The sequence below is a fragment of the Mytilus californianus genome, unplaced genomic scaffold (genome assembly GCF_021869535.1).
Source record: "Mytilus californianus isolate M0D057914Y unplaced genomic scaffold, xbMytCali1.0.p SCAF_10, whole genome shotgun sequence".
Lineage (NCBI taxonomy): Eukaryota > Metazoa > Mollusca > Bivalvia > Mytilida > Mytilidae > Mytilus > Mytilus californianus.
Window position 1 is genome coordinate 66,139,160 of NW_026262582.1, and position 14,575 is coordinate 66,153,734.

The window sequence follows — 14,575 nt, forward strand, 5'->3', positions numbered from 1 at the left end:
ATCCAGGAAAGTGTTTCGGACGCATGAACGTATTTAACGTTTTGTTTTCATATTTTATCTAAATATTCCGTATCATCTTCACAAATAATACACGATGGTCTTGACGTGTCTGCACCAACGTTGTTTAGCATCTTTGTATCGTGTTATAGTGTTCGTTTAATTGTCTTTGTATATTTATAATCTTTACTGTTTAGACCATTTATAGCAATATCCTTTTGGCGTGGCTCGGTATTTATACATCCTACCATTGTGTTATTGTGCTTTGGTCATTTTTTTATATTTTTGTCTTTCATTTTTGCTTATGTGCTTTATCTACAGAGTGTCTACATGTAATTTTTATTTTCTTTGTTAAGATAGTTGTTTGGTTTTATAATGATTAAGATTATAACACACTGTTGACTGCAGTACCCTTATTTTTGACATTTTTACCTATTACATGTATTATGTTTGTTTGTTTTGTTTACACATTGTTGTCAATATGATTGAATTTTATGCGACTGTCATACAGGTGACAGGTTTAGGTAGCTATAAAACCAGGTTTAATTCATCATTTTCTGCATAAGGATTTGTCTGTACCAAGTCAGAAATATGACAATTGTTTTTCATTCGTTTGATGTGTTTAGCTTTTGATTTTGTCATTTTTTAAGTGACTTACCGTTTTGAATTACCCTTGGAGCTCGGTATTATTGTTATTTTACTTTTTACATTTTTAAGGTGCTTGAATTATTTTAAAATTCATAACTACACAGTGTGTTTTTTTCTATATACATTTGCACGTTTATTATGTTCGACGAGTTAGTGGTATAACTGTTTTCTGATTATTCCTTGTTGAATTCAACTCGAACTATCCTTGTTTAAATATAACGGAAATTTCCCAACTCACAATTCCTGACAAAAAAATTGATACATAATATATGTTTTGAGTCTTTAGCACAACAACGAAAAAATCATTTATGACTTACAGAATCAGAATATACGTATCTGATATTACTACAACAGTTTGTTTTATTATTTTGGATGCATAATGCTGTGCTTCGGGCCGTTTCTAGTATATTGGATAGTTGAATCACTAACAGTGTTGCTTATGAATTACTTAATCGGTATTCTTACCTTATACTTTCTACAAATGCAGTTCTCTTTGCCATTTAAATCTAAAACAAGTATGTTAATTGAGTGTAAAATAATGAACATTTACGAGATGTACAATGAATCAAATAACAAAAGAAAAATAATGGGGATCAAGTACATTTGTGACGTCTAGACTAAGATAGGTATGGATCAAGTAAATCAAGTTTGCATTTATCTATTTATTATACCACCTGTCATGCTGAAGAGTTACATTGAACACACATATGTTTTTGTAGATCAGATCAACATGAAGTGCAAGGTGATGTTTTTGTCTGAATTGGTGATTTTGTTCTGCCTTATTGGTCAAGGTGAGTAATGGAAACGTTTTCGAAGCAAATATCACTAGTTCAATTTAACGATTTAAACACACAAAAATAGCTAAAAAAAAAAAAAAAAGCCCAAACAGATATACAATTGAATAACAAATAACCGAACGAGCCATTATTACATGTATGGGTACTTTATCAAGCAATCCAATCGTAAAGGATGCTTAATGTACAGTGAGTACTTCTCAAATGACAGCTGAAAATTATGGTCAAAATTGGTCGGTATTTTGAAAAGAATGAAAGTCTTTTTTGGAGACTTCTTTTTATTTTGTGTTTCATAAAAAGTGAATAAGAGATATTCTACTTTACGCAAAAATAAAACTAGTTTTACAGTGTGTATATTATTTAATGGATAAGTTTATTTGTTTATTTAGATACAGTTTAATTTTATTATTTCTTTGTTTCTTTATCTACTTGTCTCTCTACTTTAAATAAGTGTTGTGCTTGCAAACGTTTTTTTTAAAAATATATTCTGACATTATTCATTTATCAAATAATTACTTGAGGTAGTATGGGAGTATAATCGACCATTGATGGTAAATTTTTAAACTTTGCCAAAATGTAGTATATATTGTGATTATTTCCTCAACATAAAGATAATACATTGGGTCATCTAGTTGTTTTCAAACTACATGTTGTGAAACACACGATACATTGTGTATGGATCATACAGAGATAAAGTAGCATTGCATGAATACAAAGTTAAGATAGCTCTCATAAAATGATTTCGTAATATTGAAAGAAAAATATGGGTTCACCGTAAGTTCGTTTTTTTTTCCTGCTATCAAATACAATAAAACAATATTCTGTATGTTCCTCTATAAATTATAAAATGTACTAGTTACCCCTAGAAAATATGTTAGGTAAAACATGAAATAAATCAACAATATTTTACCTTTGTATACATATGACAATTTGTACACTAATTCACATACATTTGTTCATTTAAATGAACATTTTGCCAGCATTGTGTCTTTCATTTCCTTTTTCAAATGCCCGTGGTTATCTTGCTGGTAGTTTGACAGCATATCTTTATTTAATCTTGAATTTTTTGAATATATGTCTACATAGGTCAAGGAGCAATTATAATTGTTATTCGATATGTCACATTCGTGGCAAAAAGGACGGAATTGTAGTTACGACAATTGTAATATATACGTCGTCATATACGACGGATACATTACAATTGTTGTGACTACAATTCCGTTCTTTTTTCGCCGATTGTGAAGTCAATCAACTCATGAAGGCGTCTTTTAAAATTTCGAAAGGATGAGTTCAACTTCAGCACGTGGAACTCTTTCTTTAATAGCTTCCTAGTGAGCAGCAACCTTCTATCATGAAAGGAAATGGAAGCCACCCCTGACATATCGTATCAACTGGGACGTTATACTCCATATGCAGAAGCTGCTAAAATGTTGTTACATAGGAAAGTTCAGAACTGGGAAGCTGCAATGATCTCTTTTGTCGTAAAGTGTGCTTTCAACCGACCATCATTGTTAATATTAACTTTGAAGATGTTTGTCAAGATAGGAGACAAACTTAACTGTATCTATTGTATCCTTGTATGTGTACATGATTCGATTATGGGTAATGCACAACAGCTAAGATTAACAGCAAAAGGCAAAGCAGTAAATTGTATTTCTCTCTAGACATCTGCAACTTTCATTATTATGATGCATTTTTAGAAACAGCTATAACTATGTTCAGGCTATAAGATTTAAACAAAAATTAAATTAGGTCAATCAAATAGTGCTAGATACAGTGTCAATTAAACATCAGCCAAACGATATATATTCATGCAAAAGATACAAAATTACGTGCGTTTGGCATAGAAATATTTACTTTGTTCACATGGTCATTTTCATTTTTGTTTTCAATTGTATGTTTAAATGTTCTGATGACGGTTAGTGCACAGCTTCTAAGATTTGCAGCAAATATGAAAGCAGTAAACTTCTCAAGTCAATACTCGTCTGTTTTAATTAAACGAAAGACATATCACAATGACATAATTGACGGATGCATACATATCCTATGTATGTGAACTCGTAAAAAATATACCCTAATCGAAGTGTGCGCCTGCATATCATATAGCAAATTGAGACGGGGAACATTATAAATGAGTACAAAACAAACAAATCAGTTCTCGGTTTTGAAGGAAAAACAGGTTATGCTGTTATGAAGCTACTAATGATTGAAAAGTTATTAATTTAAAAGTAAAAAGGTAACAATAATGTATTCAATCCCTTTTAATTCACATTCCAGGTCTACAATTCAAGCTAATCGTTTCAACTTATGGTAAGATTAAAGAAATAAACTTGCAGACTAGGGCCGTGACACATCTTTTGACCGATCTGGGAAGTGAAATTAATTCTATGGATTATGATTATGAAAATAAATACATTTATTTTCCAAGATACAGTAAAAACGACATTTTAAGGTATGTCAAACTATTTTCAATTACATTTTAAATTCCATATTATGCATCTATAAGTATATTAGTATGTTTGGGTGAATTTTGTTATTAATGTTCACCTTTTATTTAACATGTATATTCATGTTGTTCAAGATATTTTTCCTCTCTCAAATGCATACCAACAGCTTTAAAACCTTAGTATGTAATGAGAACAACTGTTATGATTTTAGACTGACAAGAATAAATATAGTGCATTATTTAATGTCCCCCAAAATAAACTTTGATATACAAGTCTCTACAAATTCCAGATTGTACCTAGCACTTTTTAAATTATATATGTATGCTAGATGTCGATTAAAAAACACATATATGTAAAGAAACTTTAAATATTGACGCTTTCAAGGCGTATACCTTTTTGTCAAGTTTCGTTATTTAATTGAGGGTAGGTTGGTTGTGGTGATATACAAGTAACCAAGTCTAAAAATATATGTTTGCGTTGTTTATTACTCCAGTAATCCTTTAAAGGACAAAAAGATAGGCGGAAGATACCAAAGGGATATATTAAAGTCTCTAGTCGATGACAACCTGATAACCCCGTAGCAAAAAAAAAATAAACTACCAAAGACAAAAATAGTATACATATCAAAACACAAATAACTATAGACTGAGCAACACGAACCTCAACAAAATGGAGGTGATCATATGTTCTCCGGAAGGGTAATCAGACCCTGCCCAACATTTGACACCCGTTGTGTGTATCCTATAACATATGCTGGCAAGATATATTAAGTGATTAAGCATTACACAACATTGGTTTTGTAATTTGGTAAGAAATTACCAAATGTATAAGCAATCAGGAATGTTTATAAGCCCCGAAACTAAATAAAAATTTCGAAATTGAAATACGTTTTCATGACAAAGATAGACAATATAAAATTAAGAAGATGTGATATGATTGCCAATGAGACAATTCTCCACCAGATGCCAAATGACATAGAAGTTAACGACTGTAGGTCACCGTATAGCCTTCAACAATGAGCAAATCACATATCGCGTATAGCACGCTATAAAAGGCTCCGAAATGACAAATATAAAACAATCAAAACAAAAAACTAACGGCCTGGTTTATGAACAAATTAATAAACGAAAAACAAATATGAAATACAGCAACAAACAAAATCTCCGAAAAAACAGACTCTTAATTTGTGATAGGCACCAACAAAGCGTGCTTTAAAATGTTTGTTGGCCCTTAACCCTCCCGTAAACTGGTACAGTGTTGTGACAATACAACATAAGAACGAACTATACAAATCAGTTGAAAATGGTTTAACTCACCAGATAGATAGAAAGCACGTTAAAGCCTTAACAAAAACAAAAAAGACACAAAGTAGTACTCACAGTTACTAAAACTAGTTCAACAGCAATATCAACTAATAAAAGAACATGTGTCGAAGACTAAACTATCAATCGGCTCATATCCAACATCAAATGCATAAGATGTCATCAACTTTTCAACAAAAAAATGGCCTTGTACAATGCCAAAATATAGGTATCGATAGATTGTAAAACCGTGAATGTACATACGTGTATAACAATGATATTAAGTTTAGTTTGGCTCAGTAAACAATATCCCAGTGAACATTATAATGTGCTATCCTGTTTGTATTACAGCTAACTTCAAACCAATTCTTTTTATCTTTTGAAAAAAAATAGTAAAGGCTTTTAGTAATGTGTGGTAACGAAATCCTTAAATCACTAATTTACTAGTAATACACAAATTACGTTTATTAGAACCTAAACCCTTACTACAGACACGGGCATAGCGAACAAGTTGGTATATATACACCGTTACATGGTGCAAAAAGAATATCACCATTAAAAAAAAAAGGAAAATTTATCAATATTTAACGAAAATCGTCCTTTGTGTAGAAAAAGCGTGATGAGTTTCCCGTTTAGACCTGACATATCGAAATCTAGGAAAGGACGGTTATTACCATCTATATTTGATATATTTCAAGTAAATTCTTTTTTTGTAAATTTCAGTAGTATATTTAGAAAATTCTTGCTTATCTAACGAAAAAATATGATCAAGTTAACTGTGATTGTTAACGGTACAGGAACAATATAAAAATAAGGAGATGTGGTATGATTGCAAATGAAACAACTATTCACCAAAGTTCAAATGAAGTGGTTGTAAGCAATTATAGGCAACCGTACGGCCTTCAACAATGAGAAAAACCAATACCATGTGGTCGGATATAGAAACTGCTATGAAAAATATGAAACAATTCAATGTTGTCATGGAGAAAATATTCAGCTTCAATCATCCCATCACCTCCAGCAAATATATTTAGCATATTTCTGCTTTTTTATTAGAGAAAACGGTTTTAAATGAGTTCCATCAGATGAATTTGCAATCAAATTATCCAACGACCATCTAACTAAATAGGAATACTTTTGTTTGATAAGGTTGTGTGGAAGTGTAGTGTAAAGAGTTGAAAAGTAAAACCTGTCAACCGAATTCAAACAACCATCAAAAGCACGTAATTTATTCTAAAACACCAACATAATGTTTTACGCTTCAAAAAAAGTTCATTCCACTACTTCCATATAAGTTATTACAAACTTCAATGACAATGTTAAGGGACTAGTTAAACATTTTAAAGGCAATGAAAGATTAGTTGTAGTACACTTAATGAAAGCCGTGATAAAACTATATTTTACGGATTGTTTGTATTGTTCAGGTAACTAATACATAGTAGGGACTTTAAAATGGTCAGTTGGGATGTTCTGATGATATGATTGTTTACTCTGTGACTCTCTGTGCAGCTCAAATATCTATGTCTACAAGTAATTAGAGGTTTAGACCAAGGTTATTCTACCATTTTCTACATAAAGAAATGCCTTTATCAAGTTAGGAATATGACAATTGTTTTCCATTTATTTGATATGTGAGCTTTTGATGTTGTAATTTCATAAGAGACTTTCCGTTTTGAATTTTCCTTGCAGTTTGGTATTTTTGTTATTGTTCTTTTCATCTAAAGGTAGAAGAATTTAGAATTATTTCTTAAGAGCTTCCTTTTACATGAAGTATATACGGTATACCACCACGACTTTCCTGGCTTCTTTGTCGGCCGAAACGAACACAAACCGCTTCGCATGTACTTGAATTTGAAGTTTGTCGTATTCTAGAAATAAGCGTTTTATATACCCTTTTACCAGGAAGAAATTACCTTACCCATATTTGGCAAAACTATGAACATTTTGGATCCACAATGCTCTTCAGCTTCGTAATTTGTTTTGCCTTTTTAACTTTGTTTGATTCGAGGGTTACTGACGAGTCTTTTGTAGACAACACGCTTATCTGGCGGATATAATTTTAGTCCTGGTATCTATGATTAACTTTTTTATCTATTTATTTTTAAATTTATTTCAACATTTTAAATTCAAATATCATCAATATTCATACATTTATCTAAATAACAAAAATTATTAAAATACAATGAAATAGCGCTTTAGATCTACAAATTTACTTCAGCAAAACTTTTTTTTCTTCCCTCATGAGGAAACCGCAGCTTCTATGACATCATGGGAGCATCGCCTTGACGGTGTTCAGCCATTAAACCACTCGATCAGCTATATTTAAACATAGCTTTTGTTAAACGAGTAATGGTTTTCCCTGTCGGCGATCTATACGGTTGTTATATATATAAATATATATATATAAACACGTCTAGCGCGTTTTCGGCTTTGAATTTACTATTCAATTGTTCTAGTTGAAATGAATGTATTCCTTCATCTCAGATACATACGGATAATAAGTTACATGAGTTGATGATAACAATTTGTTTTGTACTTTTCTTTTTTAAGATTTCGCTATCCATCAAACTATACGTACCAGACAGAAAATGTCACAATGGCAAATAACCCAATAGGTATAGCAATTGACCAGTTATACAATCATGTGTATTGGATAGAACGATATACGGGAAAGCTTTATCAGAGTAATATGGATGGGTCAAATAAATTGTTAATATTACAGGATGATCCAATGTTTGCTTTAACATTAGATGTTACTAACAGGTGTGTCTATGTATATCCAATATATTGAAAATTATGATTTAAACAATAAAAAAAAATACTGCTACGTTGTTTACACATCTCTTGGCCATGAAGGTGAACGTCTATTTTTTTTTTTTTTTTTAAACAAAAAAACTAGGTTAATTGTGCCATCATCCTAAAAACCATACATCTTGTATCCATGTTTGACTTATCATTTGAAAATAATAGTTAAAATAGAAATGTGGTTTCTTAAAATTGCTTTCAACATTGATTTTCTTTTTAACATGATGATACATTTTTGTTATTTAGACAAGGATAAAAATCCAAACAAACCGCGTTGTATGTTTATTATAATACTGCTTGTACATTCGTGTCGTTTCGCTCTTTAACACAACAAAAAGTATGCTCTGTGACTCGTACATGTATGCAAATACTTTTTTTACACCTCGAAGTTTTTTTTCTTAAAAGAAGAGCACCTCGAACGAATAACAGTGCGTTTAAATGTGAAATATTAAAGGAAACATCCTCCTCCAAACGATACGGCAATGCCAAAACATTGGGCAATTCAAAGGAGAAAGGAAAGAAAAGTCAAAAGCCGAACAGATACTACATGTATGTTATCTTCTGTGTATATAGAAAAACCCAAATGTATGAACTTAATTTGGATTTGGATCGAAAAATCAAATATATATGCATTTTAAAAATGAAATGCTACACATAGATTTGCACATCGCATGTAATTATTTAAGTAATTTGATCATTTATATAACAGATGGGTGTATTACAGTATAATTGACACCGCAAACAACGTAATAAGGCAAGCTAGATTGAATGGGACTGAAATACAGACTTTTACAGATGTTCATACACAAACAGTATCTGGTTTGAGCATAGGTATGCTACCCGATCATAATTTAAATGACCATAGCACAATAACACCATGGCAGGATGTAAAAATACCGAATCGCAACAAAAGTATATAATCAAAAATGGACTAAACAGTAAAGGTTAAAAATGTACACAGAAAATTAAGATGCACACCGTCCGTACCTAGAATCTATACTTCAAGACCGTAATGTATTATTTGTGAAGTTGATACGGAATATTCATCAACAAGGTCTTAGCATCTTCCAATTTTTTTTTAGAAAAAGGACGAGATGTTTTTTAACATAATCCTGGTTCATTAACTTTCACCCAGACACTGGTTACGTTTCATTAAGTCTGAGTAGTACACGCTCTTGGGTGAGTTGGGAAATGTTTATCCCGTATGCAGGTTAGATTGATATATTGCTGCTAAGGTGCGTGAAATTTATAATTTCAAAACTAAAATCGTCTTTTTTGTCATATTCTGGTACGGAGACGACTGCTTATGTAAAATTACAGGTATATGTCTAAAATTAAGACTGCGGAAGCCGTGACAGTTGTTTAGTGAATGTCTAGCTCTAAAGGATATATTATTAGAATCCAATGAAATAAATTTTATACAATAATGTTACGAAATAAAAATGCGGAATTAAAATTTGATCAGTTTAATGCATACGCTATTGTCTACCTTTCCTGTTGAGCTAAAACCTAGAGTTATATACATCTGCAGTAATGGTTCTAACACTTTCTGTTATTGAATGAAGAAGTTTTGTGTACGTCACACTATTAATCATGACATGTTAAGTCACAATAGTATGTTTTACGTTAAGCCAACTCTATCTGAAAGCATGGAACACACACCACAATAGATGGCGTCTTTGGGATCATCAACATATATTGTTACAGCTATTACATGCACAGACAAATTATTAACTTATAATTCATAAACATAGAGAATGTTACCAGTTTATCATTTTTTTGTGAATGCATGGAATAAATTATCAATAACACAATCTTCATATTAGATTCCAACGAAGAACACATTTATTGGATGGAGTATATAACTGGGAATTTGATGTCTTCTAATATTAAAGGAACTGCCGTATCACAAGTTTTCATGACGAGTACTACCAACACAAACAGAGGTATCCATGCATATAATAGAATAATATACTGTTCAAATGGCAATCAAGTACAAAAGGTCACAGTTTCATCAGTAGTTACAGCGAATGTCATATACACAGACAAAGAACAAATTTATGGTGTATTTATTTACAATGAAAATAGTAAGTATGTTAACCGGCATCATCTTTTCTTGAAAACAAACATATATTTTTCAACACAATGGATTGTTATTTAGTTATATCGTTGATACTTTCCATTTGCTTGGAAATATTTGTCACTTTGAACTTGGAATTTACAGTTAATTTCAAATGCAATACATTCTGCAATAATAACATTCTTATATAAAGATAGTATTAAATAAATTATTATATACGTTTCTTACTTTCATTATATTTAAAATGCAAAAAAGCAGTTGTCTTTAAATATTTCGTTATTTAATTTGTCACACATTTTGATATATTGTTGTGTTAACACCACTATTTTTATTTGTAGAGCTATCTTTTTTAAAATATGTTGTAGCTGCTTGATGCTACCGCTTCCACGCATATGATTATACTCGAAAGCTTGAAAATGCTTATTACATGTTTCATACAGATAATGTTAATTTCACCCGAAATTAAAAGATTATTTTTTTCAATATTCTCAATGTTAACCTTTGTAGTTCGTATTTATTTGTTGTTGCTATTATTTTACTTCAAATGAATGTCGGGGTTGGAGATATCTAGTAGGATTGTAGAATGTTGTATTATATCTTTGACACATTTATGCATAATTTAGTTTGCTTCAAATACCCCTAATCCTGTGTAGAATTGAAGAATCACGTTTTAAGATGCATGTTATCAGTATCAAATATTGCAGTTCTTTATTATCATGGTTATATTAAATCAATAAATAAAAAATATCGCCCCCGAATAGTTGTATGACTGCTAACATGTTTGATTATACTGTATTATTCCCTCTTCAGTTACTCATTTAATAAATGTCAGCAAGATATGTTTATATAAACAAAATTACATAATTAGCCGTTACATAGTTGCTATACCTTTGTATATATCTATTAACCTTTAGACGATACCTGTTTTCGATATATATATATATATATATACCTTAATGTTAGAATTGTTTTTATTTTTTTGTATTACGTGTATAAGTGTATTGTTCTCGTGTTTGCTTTGAAGAGATGTTTAGTTTTAATTTAGATATTTAGGGACAATACATCTTTTTTTTTCACTCCAGTGACAGATACTTGTGAGTCAGATTTCTTTATTTAAATTGGTAAAGTTGGATATGTCCATTTTCCAAATATATAACTGTTTGATAACTTTATCAAAGCTAGAACTGAATTGAGGAATTGACTACTACATGTAACTACAGCACTTAAATAAAAAATCAAATAAATCGTGACACTGTAATATGTTATGTGCGCATGCACATTTGATGGAAAGTATAAATCAATGTATAACACATTTGTTTTTCGAATATAGATATATGTATATATGTTATAAATTGAAACAAGGAAACACAAACAAAGTGAAAAATCTTTTTATATTAATCTAATGTGTATGACAATACTCTAATATGTTGTAGCTTTCAATGAACAGAAAATGCAGAGGAGTCCAGTACGCATGGATGCAACCGATAAAAGAGAATTACAATAATCATAACTGTCTTTCTTATCGAACACTGTAAGTATTATGTTTCTACTATGTGCCTCAATACATAAAGTTGATTTGTTGTTATATTCACTACAAACTGCTCAGAGTCTGAAAATATCATATTCTGTACTCAACCAATAAGGCAATTGACAAGTCTCCTCATAATCTTAACTGTACCTAACTGTACTTGACCTTGGTTTAGACTTTACTTACTAAGTTTAATTGAGTACTTGATAATCTTGTTATAATCTGAATACGGTCTCGACAAATGCTCGACCAGTCTCGACTCTGTCTTGACCAGTTTCGACTATGTCTCGACCAGTCACGACCAATCTTGACCTTTAAATGTAGTCTCAACTGGTCTTCACTCGGTCTAAATCAGCGCATCTATGTCAATTATATATTGATCTCACAAAATGCCAGGTTATTTGGTAGTTTGATTTATTGCTGTCAATAGGCATAAAAAAAATACAATTTTCAGTTCAGACTACTTTCAGATAGTCCTCTTTAAAGATGTCTATAACTTATTCAAATCAACTTTGATTATGATAAAACTCTACACTATCTCAATTATCTATTAATTTTACAAAGAGTTACGTTATTTGGTAGCTTGGTTTATTGCTGTCAAACTAAGGGAATTATTTAATAGGTTAAAAAGCTAGAATTTTCAGTTCAGACAAAATTCAGACTTATTCAAATCAACTTGGAATTTCAGTTATCTCAATTATAGATTAATCTTGCAAAATGTTAAGTCATTTGGAAGTTTGATTTATTGCTGTCAAATTTAAGGATTTAATTAATGGAAAAAATACTAAGATTTTTACTTCGGACTAAATTAAGATAGTCTCCTTTGAAAATTTCTATAACTTTTTTAAATCAACTTGGACTTTCATAAAACTCGTCAGCTATCTCAATTATATATTGATCCATCTGAACCAATTAAGCTACCAAATAAGCTGGCATTTTGTAAGATCAATATATAATTTCAAATAATTTGTTTCACTTTTTTAACCAGTGAGCATTAACGAGTAATGACTCTTTCTAGATGTTGTAATACATTATGCTGGTCTGGTAACTTCCTTTGTTGTACATGTGACTTAACATTACACGCACAAGTTTTAATCGTGAAACGTGTATATTTGCTTTTTCCTCATTCAATAAAATTGATTATTCTTTAATTCTTTATATCAGTCGTTTCTTGTTTTGATAAATCAGTCAATTGATAATGCATGTGAGCAGTTATCAATCGCTTAATAAAATAACTCAAACTTAAATAAAAGAAAAAAAAATCAAAACTTTGAAAATGTGCCCAAAGTATAGTAGGCTGTTGAAAATGTGTGCGTTGGTTCATTTTCTATGTAAAAGGTTTAATTTGCTGCTATGTCCTTATATCCTTTGTCTTTAATATTCTAAAATGTATCTGCTTGACCGCATAGTTAATGAATTTCTGTGAGTCAATACCATTGTTTGCATTTCTCAATTTCGTGCAAGCAAAAACCATAATGAGGATCTAATACATTTGTTTTATTATTTATTATAGATTATGATTATGGTCTTGCTAAAAGAAGGTATGAAACACCTTAGAACTAGCTGTTTTTTAGCCACCAATTACTAGAAATTCATGACATACCATCGTTGAAGTAGGAGACTTTATCAGATTCAAAGTACCACGGTTGATTCTCAAACAAACGTGTTGTGCATTCTTGAATGTAATGTGATATCAAATAGGGAATACCCTGCTTGATTCTTACACAAACGTGGTGTGCTATCTTGAATGTATTGTGATAGCATATTAATACATTTGTATTGATATATATATATCAGTTGTATCTGTATATGACTTAGTTCATAATAAAAAAGAAACTTAACAACAAACACACCAAATTTCATGGAAATTCGAATATGGAGATTTCATCAAAACCGACAAAACCAAACACTCGACCATATCAACCAACGGTGCCACTGGAAACTAATTAACATGTGTTTTAAGGTAACATGATCTCTGATCACATTATCGTGTATAACAGTGTTTGTTAATGTTGTGTTGAGGTCGTTATTCATGTAAATAAAAAGTCAAGCTTCACACTAGCTGAATTCTTTACAGAAACTCATATCTGCTTCAAAAATGGTAGGCAGTTTCGTTTCCAATTGTTCTCAAGCAAGGTAATATCCCTTTAATCCGTTAAAGGTCTTGGTAATTCAATAAGAGATTCTCAAAATTGTTCATACCGGTAAGCAATGAATCTCTATTTCTGAAACAAATCCAATATTGTGTAACCATACATTACCCTACATATTGAATCGAAACACAATTCTTTCATACGACTGTTGTTTATCGCTGTTTACATCTGATTAATAAAATTTGAAGGTAGCACAATATAGAACTCCAAGGTAAATTAAAAAAGGGTAAGTTCATATAAACTGACAAAATCAAACACTAAACATCGAACAAACAAAAGAACTATGTCAATTCGACCTGCTTTGATACGATAACTGCACTTGAATTTTTACTAGATAACATTTTTGTTCGCTATGGAGATATTGTATATCGTAAAGTTATCGGAATTCAAATGGGAACTTACTGTGCACCACATATTGCAGACCTGTTTTTGTATTGCTATGAGTTACAATGTATGACTAAAATTAGCAAAGACCCATCGAAACAACATCTGATACAAAAATTTAATAACAATTTTAGATATTGGATGATGTATTGGCTCTCAATAATGACGACTTCAGTATGTACACTAAAGAGATTTATCCTGCTGAACTGACTTTAAATAAAGCTAATATTAACAATGAACACTGCCCTTTCCTGGATCTTGATATCTATATCTTTATCGGGAAGCATAATACCAAAATTTACGATAAAAGAGATGATTTTTCATTTTCTATTGTTAATTATTCATTTTTAGATGGTGACGTTCCCTTTTTTTTTCTTTTTTTTTTTTTATTTTATAACTTCCAACTAGTGAAATAATTTCACTTTTTTCTTTTTTATT

At 30.8% G+C, this 14,575-nt stretch overlaps 1 protein-coding gene across 1 annotated transcript; it reads left to right on the plus strand.

The window, feature by feature from the left end:
• The first annotated feature begins 3,724 nt into the window (after nt 1-3,724).
• Nucleotides 3,725-13,656, plus strand: LOC127718999 (low-density lipoprotein receptor-like). The gene is made up of 6 exons (XM_052225093.1): nt 3,725-3,891; nt 7,738-7,950; nt 8,702-8,823; nt 9,819-10,079; nt 11,506-11,603; nt 13,114-13,656. Exons 1-5 carry the CDS (start codon nt 3,827-3,829, stop codon nt 11,574-11,576), a joined length of 732 nt encoding a protein of 243 aa, XP_052081053.1. The 5' UTR covers nt 3,725-3,826; the 3' UTR covers nt 11,577-11,603; nt 13,114-13,656.
• The last annotated feature ends 919 nt before the right edge of the window (nt 13,657-14,575 follow it).

Coding starts and splice junctions, on each gene's coding strand:
- LOC127718999 (XM_052225093.1), top strand. CDS start 3,827: ATGGATTATGATTATGAAAATAAATACATTTATTTTCCAAGATACAGT. Junction 7,951..8,701: donor ACATTAGATGTTACTAACAG/GTGTGTCTATGT, acceptor TTTATATAACAG/ATGGGTGTATTACAGTATAA. Junction 8,824..9,818: donor AGTATCTGGTTTGAGCATAG/GTATGCTACCCG, acceptor TCTTCATATTAG/ATTCCAACGAAGAACACATT.